A 23758-nucleotide genomic window follows, 5' to 3' on the forward strand; every position below is an offset into this window, starting at 1 on the left:
ACATTTTAGTTTCAAAGGATTTATTAAAAAAAAAGATCCAGATGTATTCTTCTGCGGGAAGTCCCTAGTACCTCACGTAAAATTTAAGGATCTGAGTCCATATTTAACTTAGTTTGGATTTTTTACATTGCAATTTATTTTTACAGCCAAAGGGCAGGGTAATTTTCTAGGGAATAATGGCAGGCTGGGATGAGTGGATTGTTCAGACCACATCTGTGAGCCATTGCCATCACTTGATCATTAATCTCCAGAAAGCATCCTGTATCAAGGGGCTGTAGTTATTGCTCCTAGAGAATAATACCTGGAAAACAATGAGCAGATGGATCATTCTTCTGATGGTATAGTTCCAGTTAGCATAGGGAAGGCAGTTCAGGGAAGTGCCTTAGACTGAACTGACAAATCAGTCTTTCCTGCTTTTTGTAGCCTTTCTCAATATTCCACTCAGTTTAGAGTTGGTTGTGCAGTTTAAACAACAGCAGTCACAAAAAGCTTCATGCTTGCTCTGGGAATGTAACCACTTACATGTGGCCTTCTCAGCTATTCCCTAATGAAGAGCTGAATTTCCAATATCCTTCTTGGTAGGTGACATTAAATATTATTTTTATGACTGACTGTTTTTGAAGACTAAAAAAGAATTCTGTGCTTCTGAATTCTACTATTTGTAGAATATCATCCACATTTTTGCTCCTACAGCACCACCCCTGTGGAAACATACCACAGCCTAATTAGTTATAAGAGTTCTTAAGTGAAAGCTTCTTTAAAAGTAATCTTAGCAGATCTCTGTTCCTTCTTACCTTCTATGTTCTTTAATTAGAATAAAAATCCTGTCCCCATCAGACAAGAAAGACTTGCCTTGACTTATAATAATATATTGCTGCACGTGCTGAGGGTGTAATGGTAAAGTTCCTCGTGGATGATTACAAAACATTCTTTTATAAAACATCCTATGATAAAAGAAGAGGTAGCTGCCACCTGCCTAAAATACATGATAAGCAAGTATGCCCTGGTTGTATTTGGAATACAGTTTTGCCTGGACCTTCAATTACCACCTAAAGATATCATCACATTTCTGCACGTTAATTTTCCCTCAGTGAGTACCATCAGGGAGCTGTTCTGGGGTTGGCAGACAACTTTATAACTATTATAACCCCACTGAACCTGCATGTTTAACTTCACAGGTATTAAATGCACAGTAGCCAGGGCCTATCTTTATAGAAGTCTAACATTCTCCATGCGGGAAGTGCTCTGGTAGGGGCTGAAACTGCTTTGCAACAAGCAGCTCACAGCTTTAGCAGTGGATGTGCTAAATCAGCTCTTTCCAACTAGGTGTGCATTTCCTTAAACAGCCATGGCCTGCGTGATGTTGTTGCCTGCATGTTTTGTATGTTATGTTTTTTATTAATTTACTGCATTAATGAAGAGGCACAAGAAAGAGTTAGTAGGAGAAAGAGGCATAGCAAACAACTGTACAGGGAAGCTTTCATGCTGTCATGTGCACCAACCGCGGACGTTCAAGTTCATTCTGAGATGCTACCATCCACCCATAATTAGATCAGGGACTTTACAACATCCGGGAGGGAATCTGGAAAAATAAGTGTCTGAGACATGAAGCCTCTGCTGTTACAGGATTACCTGCATCTCCAGACAATGCAGCTGTGCTTTTACTCCGAGCCAGGAATGAGTGTGTGGGCGTCAGGAGCCTGCTAACGATGCTGCTCTCCCATGGACTGAGCTGAAGACGGCGAGCTGAACGTGCAGCATACAAGCAAGATGTTAGATCAAACACTTCACAGATAACCACATGCTGCAGAGTGTTAATACTCTCTCCTCACTACTGCATACCATGAAAAACTTGAAAATGTCCACAGTAGTTCATTGTTTTGCATTTTATTATTACTCTCTTTTAGCAGAAGAATTCCTATAGAAACATGTACATCTGAACAATTAATTTATGTTACTTAATGTTACTTATGTTACTTATGTTAATTAATGTCTGTGGCATTATGGCAAATTGTTACCAAATGAGTATGGATACTCTGCACATCTGCCACATTCCACGTTAGGAATGACAGGATAATTTCCCTATGCCATTCCTAAATATAGACTTCAACAGAGATGTTTGTCTCAAAGGCTTCCTACTCTAAAGATCTATAGTCTTCAAGTTACACTTAAACACCTTCCAAAGTTTGCCAGCCTACCTAGGAAAACCAAAGAAGGCTGCTCACTGCTATACAAAGAATTGTGTCAATGAGGTTTTATCAAAGCACTGCAAAAGGACAGTGTGCCCCAATTGCAGATACCAAGCTCAGCAGCTGCAATTGTCTCAGTAATAGGTGAAGCCACAGAAAACAGTAAATATATTTGATCATAAATTCTCTGTCCACAGATCCTGCTAATGATCAGTTTCCATGTAGAACACTTTCCACTTTTTAGTTGCTCTGTTTTGAAAATGCAATACATGTTGACCTGGCTACAATCACACTGCTACTTTGCTTTTCCCACTGTTGTCTAATGCAAACGTAGCTTTTCAATGTAATCCTTTTATCTTGTAAAGTTTCTTTACTTTTTTTTTTAATACTAATTAAATATTTATCACGGCAAAGCATTAACCAGAACAATCCTGTAAGTTACTTTCTGTATTGAACTGGGTATTTCTTTGACATTATAATGCAACAAATTGTTTCATAATGACTATCACAAGCCAAAACATTCAACTAGTTCCCAAAGTAGTTCATTGTACTAAGCTTACACTATAGCAGTAATCTTGATATTGCAAGCAAAAGCAGGTCTTTTTATACCTCAGCATTCATTTACCTTAGTTTAGTGTTTGCAGCAGCAAAACTACAGCTTGAATTTGAGGCTCAATCTCTATAACATTCACTGAAGTGACTGGCTGTAACAAATTCAACATTCATTTGCATTTTTAAAGGAAGAAATTAATCACTTTTTATAGACATAAACTCTGAATCTGTCTTTACTCCTTGCTGAGCCCCATGAAAAGAGAGGAGATCTAATCTCCTCCTACGAAAATATAATTGCTTAATCTGCCCTCAGTGCTGTTTTGCACTTCTCAAATTGCTCCCTTAAATTCCAGTAATGCAATAAGGGGCATTACTATAGAAATATAGGACTCTCAAACACAGCAGGCTCTCTTCCTAACTGTCCTTTTACACACTGTACTATTGCCAGAGCTTTTTGTGATTAATGGTTCCATTCTGCAATGGTAGAGATCATACAGACACACAAAATACCCCACAGAGACCTCCGTTACAGCACACACATTATCATTAAGCTTGCATTTTTACAATGAAGAAATCACAGAGCTACCATTAAACTGGATGCAGTAATGGCAAAGTCTTTGCTTGCTCTCATCTCCAGGACCCATGCTCAGTATGATCACTGTTTAAAGCTACTGTTGCAAGACAACAGATTCTTTTTTGCGGTCTCGGGCTTTAGTAGGTGAGGCTCACCTACTAAGGTGAGTAAGTACGATTGTAGATGACTTTGGAGAACTCTTCTACTGCAGTTTAACAGAAAGATCACACAACTTCAGAAAGCAATCCTTGATATTTTAGGCCAGTAAACCAGTACTATATACACCATCCATCTCTTGGCATTTATCTTTACATGGTAAGTGAATGTTACCATGTAAATACAGCCCTGTGGGCCAGCTGCAGGCCTTATGTCACTATATAAACTCCCAGAGATTAAATAATCTCAAGAGGACACAGCTAAGAGACTGATGATTTAGTACACCAATGTCTCACCTGCCACGCCTTGCATATCTCATATTCCTTGCCCTAAAGATGAGAATGGTTTAATTATCTTTGGCCCTAACTCAGGGGAGACTGTATCCACATCCTCTATTCGAAGCAATCCCATGTCCACAGCATCCAACTGAAGCACTGAGGCAGTGTTTGGGAGTGAGCTAGTTGATACGCACAACAGTGAACCAAAACCAAAAACCTTCTTCTCCATATAAGCAATAGGTCTGCTTCAGAGATACCAAAATAGTTTTAGCCAGGACCTTGGAGTAAAGTCACCCTGATTCTCTACAATGGGTTTAAATCAGAGTTTGTTCAGATGCACCTTGGCTTTGTGGGCCAGGTGCACATAATGAATTTTCCAAATGCAAAGCTACCTGAAAGCATCACACTTCACACATTCAATCCATATTTTAACAGATTAGTACCACCAATCACCTAGAACAGACAAACTTTCCTCCACTGGGTTCCAACTACAAGAGTATTATTATCTAAATGCATTGAACAGCTTCAGTTTGGTGTCCAAACCACACTGGAGCAAAACTGAATACCAAACAAAGAACATCCCAAAATAATAAGATCAACTTTAAGACAATGAGGTCAAGATTATTTTCTTGTTCTTTTTGTTTTTAATGCCTCATGGTGATGTTTTCAAGATCTAGTCTTTCAAACCATCTGACAGACAAGGGGAAGCAGTATTTTTTGTTCTCATGATGTTTCACGAGGGATGTTTCATTTTCTTCTCATGATGTTTCTATTTCATGGAATTATAGAATGGTTTCGGTTGGAAGGGATCCGAAGGATCATCTGGTTCCAACCTTCCTCTCATGGGAGAGACACCTTCCATTAGACAAGGTGCTCAAAGCCCCATCTAGCTAGACCTTGGGCATCCACAATTTCTATGGGCAACCTTTTCCACCTGCCTCCACCAATCTATCCCACCAGCCTTAGAGTGAAGATTTTCTTCCTAATATCTAGATATCTAAACCTTTCATTTTGAAGCTATTAGCTCCTGGTCCTATTACTACATGTCCTTGTAAGAAGACCTTCACCAGCTCTCTTGGAAAACCCTTTTAATGTAAAGTCTCCCTGGAGCCCTCTCTTTTCCAGCCTGAACAAGGCCAAGTCTCTCAGCTTTTTTTGCTCCATTTTCACACAGGAAGCACATTTGTGATAGGCTTGCTGGTACAAGGAAGTACCCTTACCCCCAGCCACAAGCTGGTAATTTTTAACAGATTTAAGATCTTTATAACCGAACACCAAACTAAAAAATACACAAAGTTCCAGGGTGTAAAAGTAAATTGGTTACAATCACCTGTATTTATCTTCAGGATATACAACCTGAATACTGGAAAGTTGTCTTAGCAGCAGCAGAATAATTTGCAAGTAAGCAAACAGCAGCATTTGATTAGCTGTAGGAACAGATGGGAGGCAGGGATTTAACAGGCCTTCTGATGAGCACCACAAAGGAGACTCTCATTGATAAATGTGGTGTTTGCTTATACACATATACAATATGGTGAGGAGTACATAGGGGGAAACTGCTCTTTCTACAGGAAACAACACTGGAGCCCCTGAATGTCTTCAATAATGGTTGCAGAAAATGGTGGTGCAGTGATTGTGACAATCATCTGCTTGAAAGAAAAATCACTGCAGAGAAGGGGAGGAAAACAACTAGGGTGCAAGTTTTGCAAAACTTCAAGAAGGTAACTCATACCTCATGAAACGTAGTATCCCCTTGCTAAGCTTTCCTTAAAGAGCACAACTGCCAAAATCTATTGGTCAACAGCAGTTTTCTCCAGTTGAAAATGTGTTCATGTTCTGTTACAGTTTCAACTATTCACTAACTACAGTAACATAAAAGCATAATGAGAAGCATGTTCTAGCTGCCCGATTGTACAACTGTGATAAAGAGCTATACAGCAATACAGTGCTTGAAATGGCATCAACCAGTATTTTAGCCAATTAGTTAATGACAACTTTTGTCTTTTGCTGCACCAAAACAAAAATAATTGTCCTTCAAATGATAAAAAGGTGCTGCACAACAGATGACAAGCTCTTATTGACAGCTGGCTATAAGCCACTTAGTAGGTAAGCTTATCATCCTTATCTCCAGCTCACTGTTTTGCAGGTAGGAGTCTGTATCACAGACAAAGTGTGATTGGGTGCCCTCTGGAAGGTGAAGTGGGGAGCAGGCAGTCACAGCCTTCCTTTAAGCACCTGCCTTAAGAGGTTGAGGCAACTGGGGACATTAGTAGCACTTCTCCAGATACATGGCTCAACTAGATTTAGGTATCTGACTTTGCATCAAAAAATCATTTATAGCATTTGGATTTATTTTCTGTTTTGTAGTCTGAAAAAGTCACACGAGACTCCTAAAGGGTTCTGTGCTGTTTTAGCAAAAATGCCAAGCAAAAAAGGCCTCAGCATTTTGACATATGGCCATCACTTCCATATTCCTTTTTTCTCCCTACCATTAGACTGCCTAGTACATTCTGTTTAAGTTCTCCTGAACTTGAAATGGATGGCAGAAGCTAAATCACTGTGTTACAGTCCATAAGAGACCATCCTTCATACTTAATGCCTGCTGCTGTTCACCTGCCCACTTCACCAAGACCCTTCCTCAAAACAAGCATCTGGCAAAGAACAGCAACCATCTGAAAAAATATACATACCTGAAAAGCTAATAAAGTTAAAACTGACTGGAGTTCAACATTTAGAGCAAGAAATGACTGGTGCTTAGGAATAAATTATTTCCTAAGGTAATACTGTATTTTTCACAAGTTACCACACTGTACAACTAGGTTTGCCCACTAAGATGAACATGGCTCATCAAATCAACCAGATATACATGTTCACTCAAACTTGGAACTTAGCTAAGACACACAAATAATGACATGAACCAGACAATGCAACTAAAAATCCATTTAAATTTTTTTAAAAATAATTTTATGAATTGAAATGGGACAGAACTCAGTAGAGGACCAAAAAATCCCTACCAAGTACTTTACTGTAAAGCTCTTTGCACAAGTTACACAAGAGACATTCTTTTATAAAACTTTTAAGCTCAATGCTTCAATCTCGTAAGTCCTCAGAACAGCAGCACCAATTCAGCTATGTTAATTTTTAAAAGCTTGATGGTTTGCCTTTTTTCAGACTTGTAAACACCAAAACTGTACACTGAAATGAAGCAATCTTTGAGAAACAAGTGGACATAAAAAAAAGTCAATTAACAGACAATATGAAAAACACCCATAGTTCTTCCATAAAAATAACCAAAATGGTAGTAAAATCAGAAAATATAATAAAGTAAATGCTTGAAAGCTTCATGCAACATGTTCTTAGACATTCAAGAGCTATTACCGAAAAAGAAAGGAAAACAAAATAATGACAAAATGGTCTAACACAAATAAAAGTCACACATGATTACATGCACTATGGAGTGATATATTCTTTCAATAGTTGTACCTCATTTACTAAAAACCTGACAGAAGCACTGCTTTTATCATTTGCTAAAGTAGGATTGTTTAGGTAAGTTCTCTTTGTTTTAAAAAACAAGAGTTATTTGTTCTCACAGGAAAAAATGTTCAACCATTTACTTGTCACATTTGAAGTCTTTCCACTACCACTTAGATGAAGTACAGAAAACGACTTCAGAAGCTTGTTTTATGTGCAAAGTAATACATCAGCATAGAACATTCTTTCTTGCTGCTCTTTTAATGCTTTTTTCTTCAAAACTGTACCTCTGTCTGGAGAATTTAGTAATGTTGCAGATGAGGAGGAGAGCCGCTTGTTTATGACTGGATCAACATGTTTCGAAAGGTTCATTGTTGAAACAGACCGCCTGTCTCGATCTAAAACAAATGGAGATAATGCTAATTGACAGCCCACATGCAATAGTGCCAGTTCCTAGCTCACTAGTGGGAGGAGGAAAACAGGACTAGGTCACTCCTGCTCTACCACAAGAACTTCCAAAATAGAATGGATTTCTCAGCAGACGTTGTACAGATGACTCAAAGACTGGGCACAACACAATTTAAGCTTCAAATGTGTAAAATATTCTGTTCATTATCATTCATTGCAATCTAGAGACTTTCAATATTGTCAGAAAATCTTTGCTCACAACTTACAACAGAAAGACTCATGGAAGGACCAAGATGCTTGCTTATTCACTACAAAAAAAAACACCCTGCCATCTGAATAAAAGGTGACAAAGCACTGTTACTAGGCAGATGGTCAACACTGTGACAATGCCATGCTGAAAGATTAAGGGAAGACTAGTGCACAAAGGAAGTGAGGGTAAGCACCAAAGAAATTCAAGGATTTAGTTAAAAATCCCAGAGTTATGTATAAGTGCTAAACCACCCACCAGAGTTACTTTCAGAGTGCTGAAAATCCAGCTCAGCACACACCTTGGCAGATATAAAAAAATGAGCCTCTGTGGAAAGTACTTGTAATGAACCTACTTGGCATACATAACATGAAAAATTTATAATTTGATTTCAGTTCCTCTACATTTTAGAGTGATATTACATCATTTGCACAACTGCTGCAGTCAGCATCTACATCCTGCTGAGGGGGTGATAATTACTTCAAGAATAGAGACTGCACACACGTTGTGCATATGTGTGCCACAGGAAGTTTGCTGTGTCCTTTCTTTTCTCTCTCTCAAAAAACACCCCAAACAAAAAGAGCTCCAAGCTCCATGCTACACATTCCCCATCACACATTTTCATCTGCAAATCTGACATCTAGAAGATGATTTGAGAATCAATTCTGCTTTTGCTTACATTTTAGCATGTACTGAACCTCAGCACGACTCAGCAAAGCACTCAACCATGCTGAAATGCAATGAGGCTTGAGCATATGCCTAACTGCTCTGCTGATTCATAGTCTGTGCGTGCAAAATTGTGTCCCTACACTGTTTGCAAAGCAGATACAAACTCAGGAAAATAACAGCATTAAGGATGCTGCTGCTGAAATATTATTTGCCACTGTTTATTTATGACAAGTGTATTAAGATTGTATTTACCTGTTCTGTCCCAATAGATTAAACTATATTCACTGTGTACAAAAAAATTCATAGAAATAGAGTCTATGAAAAATTCTCCCCAGATCTATGAACAATATAGGATCCACTATAACTTGTTGGATTGAAGAAAGATTCTCCCTACCCCATGTGATTATTTGTTACCTTTAATATCAGAATGACTTGGTGAGGGCATAGAGCTGGCAGACTGGGAGTCTGGGAGGAGAATAAAACTCAGAAACGGGTTTTAAAAAGGAGAAAGCTAAATATTATAACTAAGAAAAAGACCTCTGTAGGCTGTCAAGATGATCCCAAATTGATCTATGGGATAAACTGGAGAATGCCCTGTGCAAGTTACTATTGGACACACAATGTTCAGGCTTCCTGAGAACAGGAATATTTGTGGGTATGGGATGGGGATCTTGATCTCATGTATAATCTACCACTGAGAAACTACGCAGTGTATGAGTACAGCCATAATGCTTCTACATTTGGTAGAAAGGATGTACTGCATAAACTGGCTTTCTGAAGATGACAAATGACAATATTGAAAATCACCTCTGTTGTTAGGCATGACAACATTTCTCGTGTCAATGAACCTTATTTAAATGAATGACATTCAGCATAAGGATTTGCATACAAGTGTTGGCAATATGAATCCTATAAATGTAGAATAGGCCAAATGCAATCCATTGCCTGGAAAATTGCTGCTTTCTTTATCCAAAAAAAACCAAAAAGAAACAAAAAAAAAGGAATTAAAATACCCATGAGCAACGAAACAGCCAACGCAGCTGGTTATGTATCTGTCTTCATGTGCAAAATTGTAAGTCCTATGTGCAGTATGCCAAAACAATTTTAGAAAAGAACAAAATATTCAAATTTGCTCTCCTTGAATTCCAGCAGATAGAATATTATGCTTCATTTCAGTGAATTGTGCCAAATCTTTAGAGTCAGCCAGCAGTAACTCTCCACCAGAAAAATAAATAATAATGAAAAATCTGGTACTAACAAGAGTTCTAATCTATCAGCATGGTGTTAAGCATGCATTGCAACTACATGAGGGTGGTTTAGTTACTGATGATCTCACTTCCTGAGAACTAGCTACAGGTGAAGGAATAACAAACCACAGCATTATGTACCAGGTTTTCTAGCACCACCCAGAGATTTGAAGTGGTGCTCCAGGCCTGCTAAATCGAGAAAGGTGAATGATGATTCAAAATAATAACCTAGGGACAGAATGCAAGACAGTGATTTTTCACGGAAAATAAAATAAAAAAATCAAATAAGTTATACAAAGTTGAGCAAAAAAGTAACCTTTTATAAAAAATAACTGTTTATTGAAATTATATATGACAAAGATTTCAGAGCATTCTTTTCTCAAATTTTTTTCCTCCCCTGATGAGAGGTTAGACACAGAAATTAGAATAGGAAGAAATGAACCTAAAGGATCACTTCCTGTTAAAAGAAGTAAAGGAAAAGTTCTCTTTTGGGAGACTTGATTCACATTGAACAGGGCATATACACATTAATCATTGGCACATTAAGTTGGAGGATATTTGGGCCGAAAAGCATATAGCTAAAATTCACGTAAACCTAATTTGCCAATCTTTAAAGGAAGAAAAGGGACTTCTATTTCCCCAAATTTCAGTACACAGCACAGATCTCTTATTACAAAGAACAATTTTCCTTCCTTGTGTCTACTTGAATCTCGAATTTCGTCATTGGTATTTGGTCATTTCCACCAGACCTACTTTTAGAGGCACAAAGCCAGCATTTGCCACAGTAGCTCATATCACAAGACTGACACAGCACAAGCACACCCACGTATACACACACAAACATCAGCAAAACAGCAGGAGCGAGAAGCTGTAGCAAGGTAGTTACAGAATAAGTCAACTCCCAAAACAAGCTGTAACTTTTGTTCAGATTTCTTTCTTCTTGTTACCTTTTTGCTACATAAGAATGTCACAAACATGCCACTGCTAGCAATAAGAGGACCAAGAGAAAAGAATTCAAACTAACATACACTGAAACATCCTTCCTTTCAGAAGAAGAAATGTAAATTCCAGTTGACTGGTGGGGAAGGGAAACTGGCAAGCAAAGCAAGCCTCCCTCTTTACCTGTGTTATTAATGCGGTTGTGCAGTGCTCCTCCCCAGGACCACCTGTTTTGCCTTTGTTTTGGCTTCTGGCTTCTTTCAATTGTGCGACGTACAACAGCTTCATGTCGTTCCTTGAGTACAACAGGATAACACATTTGGACACTACTGGGCTCTTAACTTTATTTTCTTCTCAAACCCTGCAACCCCCTCCATCACATGGACAAAACCAAGTGGTACCTTAGGCGTTTAAGCTTATGTGCTGCCTACTTAAGACACACAGACTAGAACAAAATTAAGCAGCAAGTAAGCCATAAATAAGTTAGAATGCTAAATGAAATTCTGAAAAGGTAGGGTCTGTTTAAGTGGCCCTGCTACTACACAAACATGTCCTAGTGCTACTTCCCATCTACTAAATACCAGAAGAGTGGGAGAGATGGGAAACACAACACCCACAAGGATGAGGTGGCTTACATAGGATCACACTGCCCATACTTCCCAGTTTAACTGGGAGACAAATCAGCCAAGAGCATATTTCAATGCACACTCATTTCTGAAAAGGTTTTCTTAGGGCAACTTATATTTAACTAGCCTTAAACTGAATGGCTAAGAATTAACAGATAACCAAACAAACTTGACCCAAATTGCTTTTCTGCATGAGTTTGCACAGGGACATACACAGTAATCCAGGCATGCTCAACTTCACTGCATTTGATTCATAACACAAGCAGTACCTGAGCAAGTAAGGCTTAAAATCCTTCCATACACTCTTTGTCATACTGACCATGGCTCACGTTGCATTCTCTACATCAGCTCTTAGGGAAGAAGGCTGACAGTACTGTATCTTAGGGCAAGAGAAGTTGAAAAGCTGTTCCATGACATTCGTTCTTACCTTCTCTTCTTCTAGTTTCTGCCTTCGCTTTTCCTCTACAGCCGCTCGCCTCCTCTCTTCCTTTAGTCTCTGCTCTTCTAGCTTCTTCCTGCGTTCCTCTAGGTGCCTTTCATAATGTTGCCGTGCTCTCTCTTCTCTTTCTAGCCAGACGGATTCTCTTGCAGCTGTGAAAAAAATAAGAAATAAAAGTATTAACTTGCTTTATGTAATGAAGTTTTTAATACATTTCGAATAACCAAGGTAAATGGAAAGTCTTTTGAACTCTCTTTCTTCAGACATAGATAATAGCCTTATATCTCCTCATGTATTAATAAAATGTACCCTGGTCACACAGTGATTTTATCTAATCTCAATTTACTTATTATGAATTACCAACAGTTATTTGAGCAGACAGTTTCTTCACGGAAGAAAGGATTTTTTGCCAGCTTAAAATGCCTAAATACTGAAGTCAGATGCATGTGAACAAACTTCTGTTACATAAACCATGCTAATTCTCTGTAATATTTTATTGAAAAAACGACAATAAAAAGAGAAGGTGAAACAATCATAACTTTCACCTTTATTGATCAATATAGATCTCTTATGATAGAAGTGGCTGGGATAAGAATTCTAGCACCTGGACCAACAGAAAGAAGGAGGTTACCCACCAAAGTAGTCTAAAACATTAATCTGTCACATAATTCCACTTACACACAGCTTCAAACAACATGTTTCAGAAGAGCTAATCAAGAAGCCTTACACAGGACCAATTTTTCTCCCTATCAAGGTCCAAATTTTCATAAATTTTGTAGAATGCAGACTCAGACTGCAGTACACAAGAAACCATTGATGTAGGATACTCTGGATCTCTCCCCATTGGTGCCTTGAAAGCTTTGGGACCCAGAGTGGAATTAGATTGTTCCCTTATGCAACATCATACATTTGCAGTCTAAGTCAGTGCTACCGTCACATGGGAAATGCTCTAGACTGTTACAGAATCCTTTCACTACAGCAGTACGAAAATTAATTTAAAAAAACCAAAATCCAACCAAAGCAAACCATCCCACCACAAAAAACCCCCAAACCCAGTGCATACATCCTGTTACCTAGACCCTGAACACACTAAGTAACCCAAACAATGTAGTTGTTCAAAACTGGAATGCAATCAACCCTTTTCCAAAAGATTTGAAAAATTCATTGTCTTTGAAGGAGCTAAAAGCATCTAAGAAGCATAATTACATATATCTCATGAAAATCCAGCTTGGTGTAGCATGTCAGCTTTTAATGAATAGTCACTTATTTACAGACTCTATTGATCATATCAAGATGAGCTGCAGCTGTGAGCCACAAGACTTCCACGGATCCTGTGATGAGCTGGCTCTTTTGTCCCTGGAATATGCTTACAATGGCAACCCAGCACAAAAAAGCTCTTTGGTGGTCTACTGAAAATTAATAAATTATGAAAATAAGAAAACCAACAAAACCTCAACAGCTTTCTTAACTGTTGTCACTGGAATATTAATTTGCCTATAAAAGACATGGAGATTATTTGTTCTTGCTTTTATTAATGTAAATGGCTAAACTTTCTTGAGACACTGTTCATGGTGATTCATGGATCATGACACTGTTCATGATGAATCCATAGGATTCAGTCTGTCACGCTGTTCAGAAAAAGTAATGAAAATAGGACATTTGAACTTTTAAGACTAAATTCAAGAAGAGAGAGGCTAAAAAGATATTTATGTACATTCTTAGTTCTGGTATGACAATCAAAATGCTGGACCTCTGGACAGAACACTTATCTTCAGCCTTCTGCTTCTCCGAGAAGGGGTGATAAAAATCACACTTTTGTGATACAGCAAGACAGCTCAATAATGGAAACAAGCATTAGTGAGGGATTAACCCAGGCAAATGGATGTGTTCGGCTGGAATAACTTTTAACAAAAATAATAGATCTGATTCAAAACAAATAAAAAGCTACATCTTTCCACCTTTAGGCTACAGGCAAAAGAGAGCAGAAAATATGTGAAATATGTGCCCACCTGCTAAAATGAGGAAATTACTAATTTTATGCTTGGACCAAGTATTTACCAAGTACATGAAAGTATGATTTATGATATAACTGTTTGCTGAAACAAGTGTAATATCTATTTTCATTAATTTAACTTATTTCACAGATAGAGATTTAATCTTAACTACTTTTAAATTTTTTTCAATTTTCAATTCCTGCATTTTATCTTGTTAGAGACTCAAAGGAGAACATCTGCTTTGTTTACACTTCTTCCTGCATGCACTACTGACATTCTTCTATGAACTTAAGGGCGCAGTTTTTGTCACCTATAAGGTAGGAATATACAGTAACATAAGTTAGTGCCCTTAGATATATAAGGATATCTTCAGGAAAAATAAGAAGTTTAGAATATTTTTCTTTCAGCCTTATGTCCCTATTTATGAATTTTCAGAAACATTTTCCTGTCACCCCAAACAGATATGAAAAAATTGTCTTGGAGAGTAAAAAGCTTACTCTTTAGAACTCTGCTCTAACATAAAAAATATTTTAAAAATATATTAAGCTCTATTCTGGGTACATAGTCATACTTCTAGAATCACAGCATCAAATCCCTTGCTGATAGAAAGAATCAGCAGATGAGCCTACAGGAAACTGAAGATATCTCTAAAAGGTCTCATCAACCTGAAAGAGCAGCCAATTTGAGGATGTGGCAGGGAAGAATAGCAACTTCTATGATGGCGTCTCCAGAAACTGTGCCAAGAGCTCTGCCTGAGTCTGAGCCAACAAAGAACTCCACTGGGAGTATGGTCCAACAAAAAAGCATTTTCTCAGGCCTGAGCATTAACAGGTTCATGATCCTTCTCTCCCTTGTAATACCTCACATTGTATGACAATGAGGAAGATTCATTCAAGGAAAGTCTGGTCACCATTCAGATAGCACCTCCATGCTGAAGCTTAAATTCCATTGGAACAATTACATTAAAGCTGGAAAGTACAAACAAAAGTCACAGCCGGATCCATTTTCTATTCCATTCCTTAGTACAATCAATACATTTGAACACAGTCATGTGATTCAAGGACACAAAATTAGAGCATAAAAACAGGATTTAGAAATTGAGCCCTAGAGATGCTGTTGAATACCTTCTGCTTGTTTGCAAACTAGAATGCTGGATTAGGTTACAAAGCAACATAATTAAGGCTGTGTTTCTGATACTTCTGAAGTGAGTAACAGTGAGAGAAAACAAGGTCAATCAAGAAAGAGACACTCCAATATTAAGAGACACATAAGACTTGAAACCAATTAATTTTACACTGGAATTAACTAATGTAATGTGGAAGATGTTAGCTACAAACCTTGCATATTTCTTTCTTGGAAATAATTTTGTAGTTTCTTTCCCCAGCCTTGCAGGGGTTTTAGGCAGTGAGGGAAGGAGGAGCATACACTAAGTGTCAAAGCCTTTATTTTCTTTTTATCTCTGTGAAGCAAAGAATGTGCCCCCAGATTCTCTTTTTGTTTTGGTTTACTGCCTATGCAAAGGCAGATCAGTCACCACGCTTTCTCAGTCTGCCTTTTGAATCCACCTCAGATGGACAGCTCACCTGAGCCCAAATCCTACAGTCTTTGTCATGCTTTCTGCCTTTATCTTTTCTAACTTTACAGCACTGACCTCAGCAAGAGCTTTCTCCTCTGACTGCTCTTTCACCTTTGCTCACTGCCAGCTCTGCACTGAGGCTGTGATTGCCCCTTGCTGCATTAGCAGTAAAATGGATCAGTGATGCTTTAACCATACCTAAAAATGGGGACATCACACAGAAGTGGCTGACTGAACAAATTAGAAGGTGAACTTCAGAGCTGTAATTAAAGGTGAAGTTAATGTGAGATTCTCTAAGCCAACCTTTCCCCAGTAACCACGCTCCAAAGGACATTTACCACGTAAGTTTTTAAACTAGTCTTCCTTAAAAATTGTTTCCTTGTCTTATAAATCCTTTTGACACTCAAATTCTCCAAGGAGATCCCAAAATTATTCATATGCTAGGGTAAATGATTCCCAGTTTCTGTGGGGCTTCTTTCTGTTGGATCAAGTTCTGCCCCCAAGTGCCAGGGAAGAAAACAGGCCAGAAGAAATTTACTCACAAAAAAAAAAAAAAAAAAAAAAAAAAAAAAAGTGATTTTTATTAATGTTATTATTATCCCAGTGATCACTTTCTGTGATGTTTAAAATACTACTTTATTGATTATGCATTGTATGTATTAAGAATTAAATGAATTTAGCCAACTTGAAACTCAGACATATTCTAAGAACTAAGATTAATCACTCTTTATTTAAGGAAGTGTGCTAAGTCAAAAAGGAATATTACCATCTTTTGTTCCCAACACCAGAAACTAAATGAACCGTGTGTCCTTGTCAGGATCATAATTCTGATCAAAAAAAGATCAGTCTTCAAGCAGGATTAGCATAGATAAAACACACACAGAAGTGAGACTCAAAAAAGTGAGACTCAGTTTTCTCAAGAATCAGAGACCAAGATACTGCTAAGTAATAACAAGAAAATTCTTCCTCTTTGCAAGGCCACTAACTAAGGTTACCAGAATTAAACCCATTTTAAAATCCCAGTTATTTTCCCTGTTGAAAATTACATTTTGATTTTTCTTTCCAGTTAGGGAGGAACCAGAAACTAACTGGCATGGAACAACTTTCACCTCTTTTATTAAACTTCTACCCTCCAAAATGGTGACAGCACTTAATCTGCACATGCAGAAAAGCCCATGGACCCTCCCTGCCAATTCCCAAACCTTGTCTGGGAATCAGCAAGCAGAATCAGCTAGTTGGCTGGAGCCAACACCCTGCCAGGATCCATCGTAACAGCTTTATAGTAAGAACAATTAAGTTTTAGCATCAGGGAATGCTCTGGAACACTGTTAATTTGGCAGTACAGATCCAATCAGTATGGCAGATAAGGGTAAAATCCACATGATGAAAAAGCAGCAGCTTCCAGCAATGTTTTCCAGTTTGAGCAAGCCATCTACCATGGTTGCCTTCATAAAAAGTCAGTTCCAACATGTTTGTCTCAACATTCAGTGCCAGAACACAGCTGCTCAGCCCGACACATGTAAGTGCCAAGCTGGAGCCAGAGTGTGATAGCTCCCTTTGCTCTGGCTTCTAGGAACAGAGCCATTTGACCTAGCACTGCCTCTCTTGGGGTTTCCATTTTGCACAATTCAAGAGGGTTAGTCTCACTTAGAGAGATCTGATATCTTTATTTTAAAGATGTTAACTTTTATGCACAAGTGCTATGGAAAAGAGCACCAGTGGAAAAAGCACGAAAATGAAAACATGGTTACTAAAGAGCAAGTGACAGCTCTGGAAGCATTACTTAGAAAATCAAGATCACCCTAATAATCCTTTACGGCCTGAATGTGATATCAGCAAAACACACATTACCAAATGTTTAGGAGATTAAAAAGATTGAAGCAGAAAAGCCTCCATGAAATTGTTACAACTTAAGTCATGCAAAAGGAACTGCACAGAAAAAAGTAAAAGAATTAATATTTTAGAAGTGTTGGGATGGCATTTCAAAAGCAATGCCTTTCCTACAATGAAGGAAATAAAACAATCACTTCTTCTTAATGGTGTGATTTGCTGATTGTGTCCCTGTGGATGTTCTGTGTTACCTAAAGAAGAGTCTGAAACAAAACATGAATATACTAAAGGTGAAAGGGGCATTTTTTTGTAGAAGCTTCTTTAATCTTTTCAATTAGGTGGCTCAACATGATCCTCAAGAAACAGCAGATACTGACAGTCCCAACACATATATGTGCTCTATATATATATACATATATATATATATATATATATATATAATAAAAATGATAGCATTTCCTACTCTCTAAGCACTCATTAAAAACAAGACTTAGACACCCAAGTGTGCTAAGTTGTCTAAGACTGCTAAAGTACTATTTCCAGGTGCAAGCAAATCCTCAGGAGTTTAGAACACATGCCAATCCATCACAGAAAAGCCAAATCTATTACAACACAGTGGAACTTGAAAAAAATTAGAACTTGAGAGTAAAAAACAGGGAAAAGAAAAGTGGTCTTAAATCAACTATTCTTTAATATCAGAATATTGCCCAATAAATAAACATAATCCTTACTAAACTGGTACTACATGCTCTTAACAGAAGGGTCAACAACTTAATTTTCCTGACCTCCAGGAGCTCAAGTTGCTGAAAGTACAAAACAAAATAACTAACAGCTCTACACCTAGAGAATTGAACCCTGCCCTCTCCTTTTTTTAGAGCAAAGAATAAAATTATTTGAGGTAGGACTGAAATTCTCAACTTCTGGATAAAAATAAGTCTTTGCTAAACCAGACAGATCCCCTGAATCAAAAGGAAAGGAATTAAGTTTAAATCCAACCTAATTCTATTGAAAAAAATTAAAATTCCTTCCTTCAGTTGCTTTACGGTTGCATGGCTGATGTCCCAGTATTAACAAAATCCAACTCTAATTTTTAGCTAGACACATTTATGTAACAATATTATACAACTTCATGTTTAGGAGAGACAGCTTAGGAATTTCTTTGCTGTGGTTCACATGACATGAGTGACTGATTATCTAGGATCTGCACTAAATGCACTAAAAAAAAGAGAGAAAATAAAGTTACATGCTGTTGTAAAAATCATTTCTCTGCTGTGCTGGAACACAAATCTCAAGAGACAGATCCTAAATCATAGCAGACAAATATACAGATGAAAGTACAATGTGACTTTCAATTTTCTTGTTAGTTCAAAATAATTCTCCAAGCAACAACACACTCATACATCACAGGGACATGCAAAATTCTCCCATGTGGAAATGAAGGATTCCCCATCAACTTTCAAAAACCCCTTATTTTGCTTCGATGTTGCTTTTAAAACACATTTAAAAGAATTTGTTTAAAATAACACATTTCTCAACAGCAGTCATCCTTCTGGTAATAAATAACTCATTTATCAACAGCTAGAAAAATCAGAGTTGACTTAAATTCAAGGAAAGTATCTTCCTCTTGCATTTGACTAAAGCATTGTTATTATACAAGGATAAAACCTGAGAAAAAAAGAAATTCAAGACATGGGACCATCATCTGTGAATAATTAATTAAAATGGCCAGTAACATCCATTTGCTCTGAAACCTGAAGAAACTAAGCCCACACATACCATCAGCCTCAACTGGAGGAGCAGCTTTTCAGGGATTATCAAACATCCTGTCATGTTACCCCTTGAGCAAGCCAAAACTAAAGCTTTCCTTTTCCCCTCCAAAACAATCATAGTGATTCTTGCATGGCTACTACAATGTTATAAGGTGCTGTAAAGAAGGGAGGATAAAAATGCTATCAAGACCTAGGTGACAGTTAATGATGGCTCTTCAGGTTAGAAGAAGCAGTATAATTCTGGCTGGAGTTACAATATAGTTCAATAAACTTTGAAAAGTTAGAAATGGGAAATAAAGAACTTCTGTTTCTCAAGCCCTTAGAACAATTCAGCATTGAAAGAAATCAGAGGAAACATATAAAAAAGAGGAAATACTTGTATTTCCCAACCTCCCAATTACCACAGAACTTTGTGGCAGCCAAACACATAAATGTTGTTCAGAAAGCCAACAGTTTGGCTTCACATAATTCTTAATTGTCTCCCCACCATACCCAGTACACTGCCCATCAGTAGTCACTTGTTAGACAGCCTTCACTATTCACTCAAACAGTGTCATACTTATGCAGGCATAGGTGACATTAGATATTGAGCACACCTATTTGACACCTACTAAAGGTTTGACCTGAAAAAAGTACCCAACTCTACATTAAAAAAATTCAAACAATACATTGGCAACATATTCTGCAATTTTATTTTATGGTATTCAGCATTTTAATCTTAATTGGTAAAATATTCTAAAACTTCAAAATTCCATTTACTTTAGCTAAGCTCCCTCACATGATTTCAGAATTAAACCTACTTTTCATTCACATTCATAGAACAGGTGAGAGATACAGTACTGATGAACTAAAAGATTTACTTTAAAGATATTGCAGCATATCTGAGATGACACTATTGCAAATCTAGCACTATAATTTTGCTGACTGCCCCTAAAAGTAAGTTGGCAATAATGCTGCATGCAGATGATAGTCTAGTAAAAACAAACAAAAACCAGAGGGGGCCTTACCTAGCTGTTTTTCTCTCTCTTCTCTCCGTTCTCTGGCAAGCCGTTGCCTGTCATCAACCTTTAGTACTGTTGGATGGTCTACAAATGGAGAAAGAGGAGTATTAAGCACATAGCATAAAATCAAATACTACCAAACCAGACTTAAAGGAAAACAGGGCTGTTAAACAGCCCTAATTATTCTGCCAAAATAGATAATGTTTTGAGAAATCCATCTTACTTTAAAAAACCCAGAAAACTGATAATTAGAATGCAGTCCTATTTTTTAAGATGTAAAATACTTCCAAAGAATAAACTAAGATGTGACTGCAAGTACCCAGCAAGACTACTGCTTGTGAAAGCCAAGGAAGAAGCTTTATTTTGTTTCCAAGTCTAACACTACTTGACTTCTAGAGAGGATTTTGAAAAAATAGTGTTTATTATTCCATAATGTCTCTCCAAAATGCACCCCCAGGAAAGGCTATTATAATCAAGCCTTGTCTTTCCCTTGATATTGCCTCAGGACAGCTAATAAGCCCTCTATCTTGACACAAGAACCTCAGCACCCAAGCAAAACAGGCTGAACCAAAACACTGCTTTGGTTGAGTAGTTCTAAAGCAGTCCTGGCTGAGCCTCTGGAAAAAGCATGATATTGATCTCAAAAGATGGTTGTGCGCACATGTGTTAAAAACTCTGACAAATACACTAAAGGCAGTGAGGCATCACATGCATGGACTGGCATAGCACGAGTCAAGTAAGATGAGAGCTTTAACAATTGTAGATTGAAATTTATCTACATGAGTACTTCACAACTATCTGCAACTGGCTGCTTGGATCACAGCAGTAAGACTGAGGATAACATGAAAGGTCTGTGTCACAGCTCAGGTCTGACTTTAAAAATTCAGGTTTGGTTGGAAAACATCACTTGCTCAATGATGGTTCTGGAAGACAACAAAGTGCTGAACAGCTAGCATCCAACTTTCAGTCTCAGCAATGGAACTGTTCCAGACAAAGGGAACAAAATCCAAGTTAGCAATTCATCTCAGCATGCTGCCAAAACTAATTTCCTACTCAGCCTGTTCTGTTAAACCTGGAAAGCTCTTAATTTTATGTGTTTTTTTCAGTAGCACTGAAAAAGCCTGCTTTGCATAAGAACACAATAAACAAAAAACCCACAGAAAAATCAAAAAGATTTCTGGGTATAAATAAATGGTCTGATTTATTTTGGTATTGAAAGGAACTCAGTTTTTAAGTATTTTAAGATAAAGAGCTGTTCAAATACTGTCATCATGAGAGTACACAAGACAACAGAGCCTTTTCACTATTCAGTATGAATACACATGTAATCAACGTGTAAAAACATGTAGAGTCAGCCTACTTGTGTATAGGCTGCATACCTAGGACAAAAGTTATTAGCAAACAATACAATGGGTCATAAAACTGAGGTTAAAGATATTTACAAAGTAAGTCCCTGAAGTGAGGCTGTGCTAGACTAATTTTGAATAGATATTTGAATTAGATTAAAAAAAAAATAATATGCATTTCATCCTCTAACAGAAGTTTCTGCATAAGAATGACAGGATTTGTTGGGTGAACCAGATCACCAACAGCTACCACACTTTAATTACTCTTGTACTCTAATCAGTGAGAAGCTATTATCTCAGCAACTGTCAGACCAGAGTCCCAATTAAGAGTGATAATAGCAATGCAAAGTAACAGCTGCAAAGAGCAAACCCGTGGCACAGCTGGCAGGGGTTTAGAACCTTCAGACACGACAGACCCCATGAAGGGCACAGCAAGTGGAAAAGTCACCAGCAAAGGCAAAGGCAATCTGTCACCCAGTTGCAGGTCAAAACTTTCATGTTGGCTGAGTAGCCCACAGTGCTGCCATTTATGACACTGTGCTCAGCCATGGCATGGCAGAGACTTGCCCACTGCAGGGTGTACTTCGGCATTTGGCTGATGTTCAGCAGCACGCTGACTCACACACAGTCCCTTCAGCATACAGATGCAGGTCAAAAGGGTAATAATATTCCTTCTCTCTGGTGACTGGCACACAACATTCACAAAACATGAATTTCTGTGGCATGAGTAATTAGCGCTCGTGGAATAAAGCACATTTTCCCTGGAAAACAAGGATTCCCTTCAAGGGCTGTCAGCAAAGTCAATGTAACATTGAGTTGACAGAAAACGATATGGCACAGGAGAAAAAATGTAGAAACCTGCTTCTTTCAGAATATCCTTCCAATAGGGTTTTTTTTCCCCTTTCTTGAGAAGAGAGATTTCCCTATCGGGGAGAGGCAAGAATTCTTCAAAGAGACAGGAGGGTTACATGGACAGGCAAACTGAAAAGGTCTCCCTTAAGAATTCCTAATTATAAGCAATGAAGGAACAAAATAAATTTTTAAAGTTGCCCTCTGCCACTCTGTTTGAAGATATCCAATTATTTTTCCATATCACACACCTGATAGTGTTCACACAAGAGCAGCCCCTCTCCCAACACCCCAGGATGTTAGAACAATCCTAAAGAATTCACATTAAGTTGCAGGCTATGCAGAGTGTGTGTCTTCAGTAACAAGCGATTTTGCATACATTTGGGATCACAAAGAGCTAAATCAATATTAGCACAAAGATGAGGGTAACACCTTTGTAGCAGACCATCATTGCATTTGCTCTGCTAGAAGCTGGAGAACATCTTACCAGTGCAAGACTTACACTGATAATTAAAATGTCTTCTCCAAGTCTTCAAAATTACCCTTCGTAGCTTGGCTACAACCCCAGCCTCTAACATCTGCATTCTGAATCCAGATGTTCTGCTGGCACCCGCAATGCAGGGCATCAATAGTTTCAAACTGTGGCAAAAGAAGAAAGTTCAGTGGGACTGCTCCCCATTTTATTTCTCACATCTCTAATCATTAAAAACCCACCAGGCAAATACCTGGGGGATTGGCACTCCTTCTTATTCTGTAGGAATACCAGGTAAAACAAAATATCTTGTACTCTCTTTTGCTCATATTCCTCATCAGACCATAAGCTTTAAGTTACTGTGAAAGGAAATGGGAAACATGTCAGCTGCAACAAATACTGCAAGAATTTCTCGTTTTTTAGAGAAATAATTGCCAACTTGGCATATGCAAAGCCTAAGAGACAACACTCCAGGAAGACCCACAGACTGCTTTGGAAGTTGCAGTCTGGTTATGCTGCAATATGTGGGAACTCACACTCAGCAATCTATTTCCTTCTACTTATGTAACAGGCATAGAAATAAGCATTTGTATGATGGGGATGTTTGGAGAATACATAAGGCATGATTCTACGTAGGAGAAATTAGTTTTGTACCTGCTGCTGGAAATTAGGCCTCTAAATTCCATATGAAAACAGTATTTAGAACATTTAGCGTGTGTTCAAAATTAATTTTAATAAGTTAATAGGTCATTTTGAAAACTTAGAAGCTCACTGAAATATCAATAGGTTTTTGTCCCTAATGATAGTAACAAAAGGAAAAAAAAAGTTTTACAAATCTTCTATAGAACTAAGACTCAACAAACTCTTAAGCAAAATTGATATTTGTAGAAATTAAGTTCCTAAGTTAACAATAGTAATATATACTTTGTAAATAGGATCAGGTTTTGTGGCTCATACTATCAAGCTCCACTCTGCCCTGCCTCGCTCCAGCCCCAAGAATTTTGGATTCCTTCTTCACACCACCATAGATGAAGGGAACATTGGAACAGCTAGGACGCCCTCCTGAGAAATGAAAACTGGATTAAACTATTGTAGAATAAAGCAAGTATTGAGCACTGTCCTCCAC

At 37.9% G+C, this 23758-nt stretch overlaps 1 protein-coding gene across 6 annotated transcripts in view; it reads right to left on the reverse strand.

Moving 5' to 3' along the window:
• MAP7 (microtubule associated protein 7) overlaps positions 1–23758 on the reverse strand; it is a 110290-nt gene that overhangs the window by 23422 nt on the left and 63110 nt on the right. For 5 of the 6 annotated variants that reach the window (XM_050973210.1, XM_050973211.1, XM_050973209.1 and 2 more), the window contains 5 exons: positions 19972–20049; positions 11784–11947; positions 10914–11025; positions 7508–7618; positions 1633–1746 (listed from right to left, as the gene is read on the reverse strand). In XM_050973210.1, the coding sequence (XP_050829167.1) occupies positions 1633–1746; positions 7508–7618; positions 10914–11025; positions 11784–11947; positions 19972–20049 (579 nt within the window). The remainder of the gene's footprint in view (positions 1–1632; positions 1747–7507; positions 7619–10913; positions 11026–11783; positions 11948–19971; positions 20050–23758) is intronic. The other variant, XM_030236094.2, reaches the window with a different exon arrangement.

The sequence above is a fragment of the Serinus canaria genome, chromosome 3 (assembly GCF_022539315.1).
Source record: "Serinus canaria isolate serCan28SL12 chromosome 3, serCan2020, whole genome shotgun sequence".
Classification (NCBI taxonomy): Eukaryota; Metazoa; Chordata; class Aves; order Passeriformes; family Fringillidae; genus Serinus; species Serinus canaria.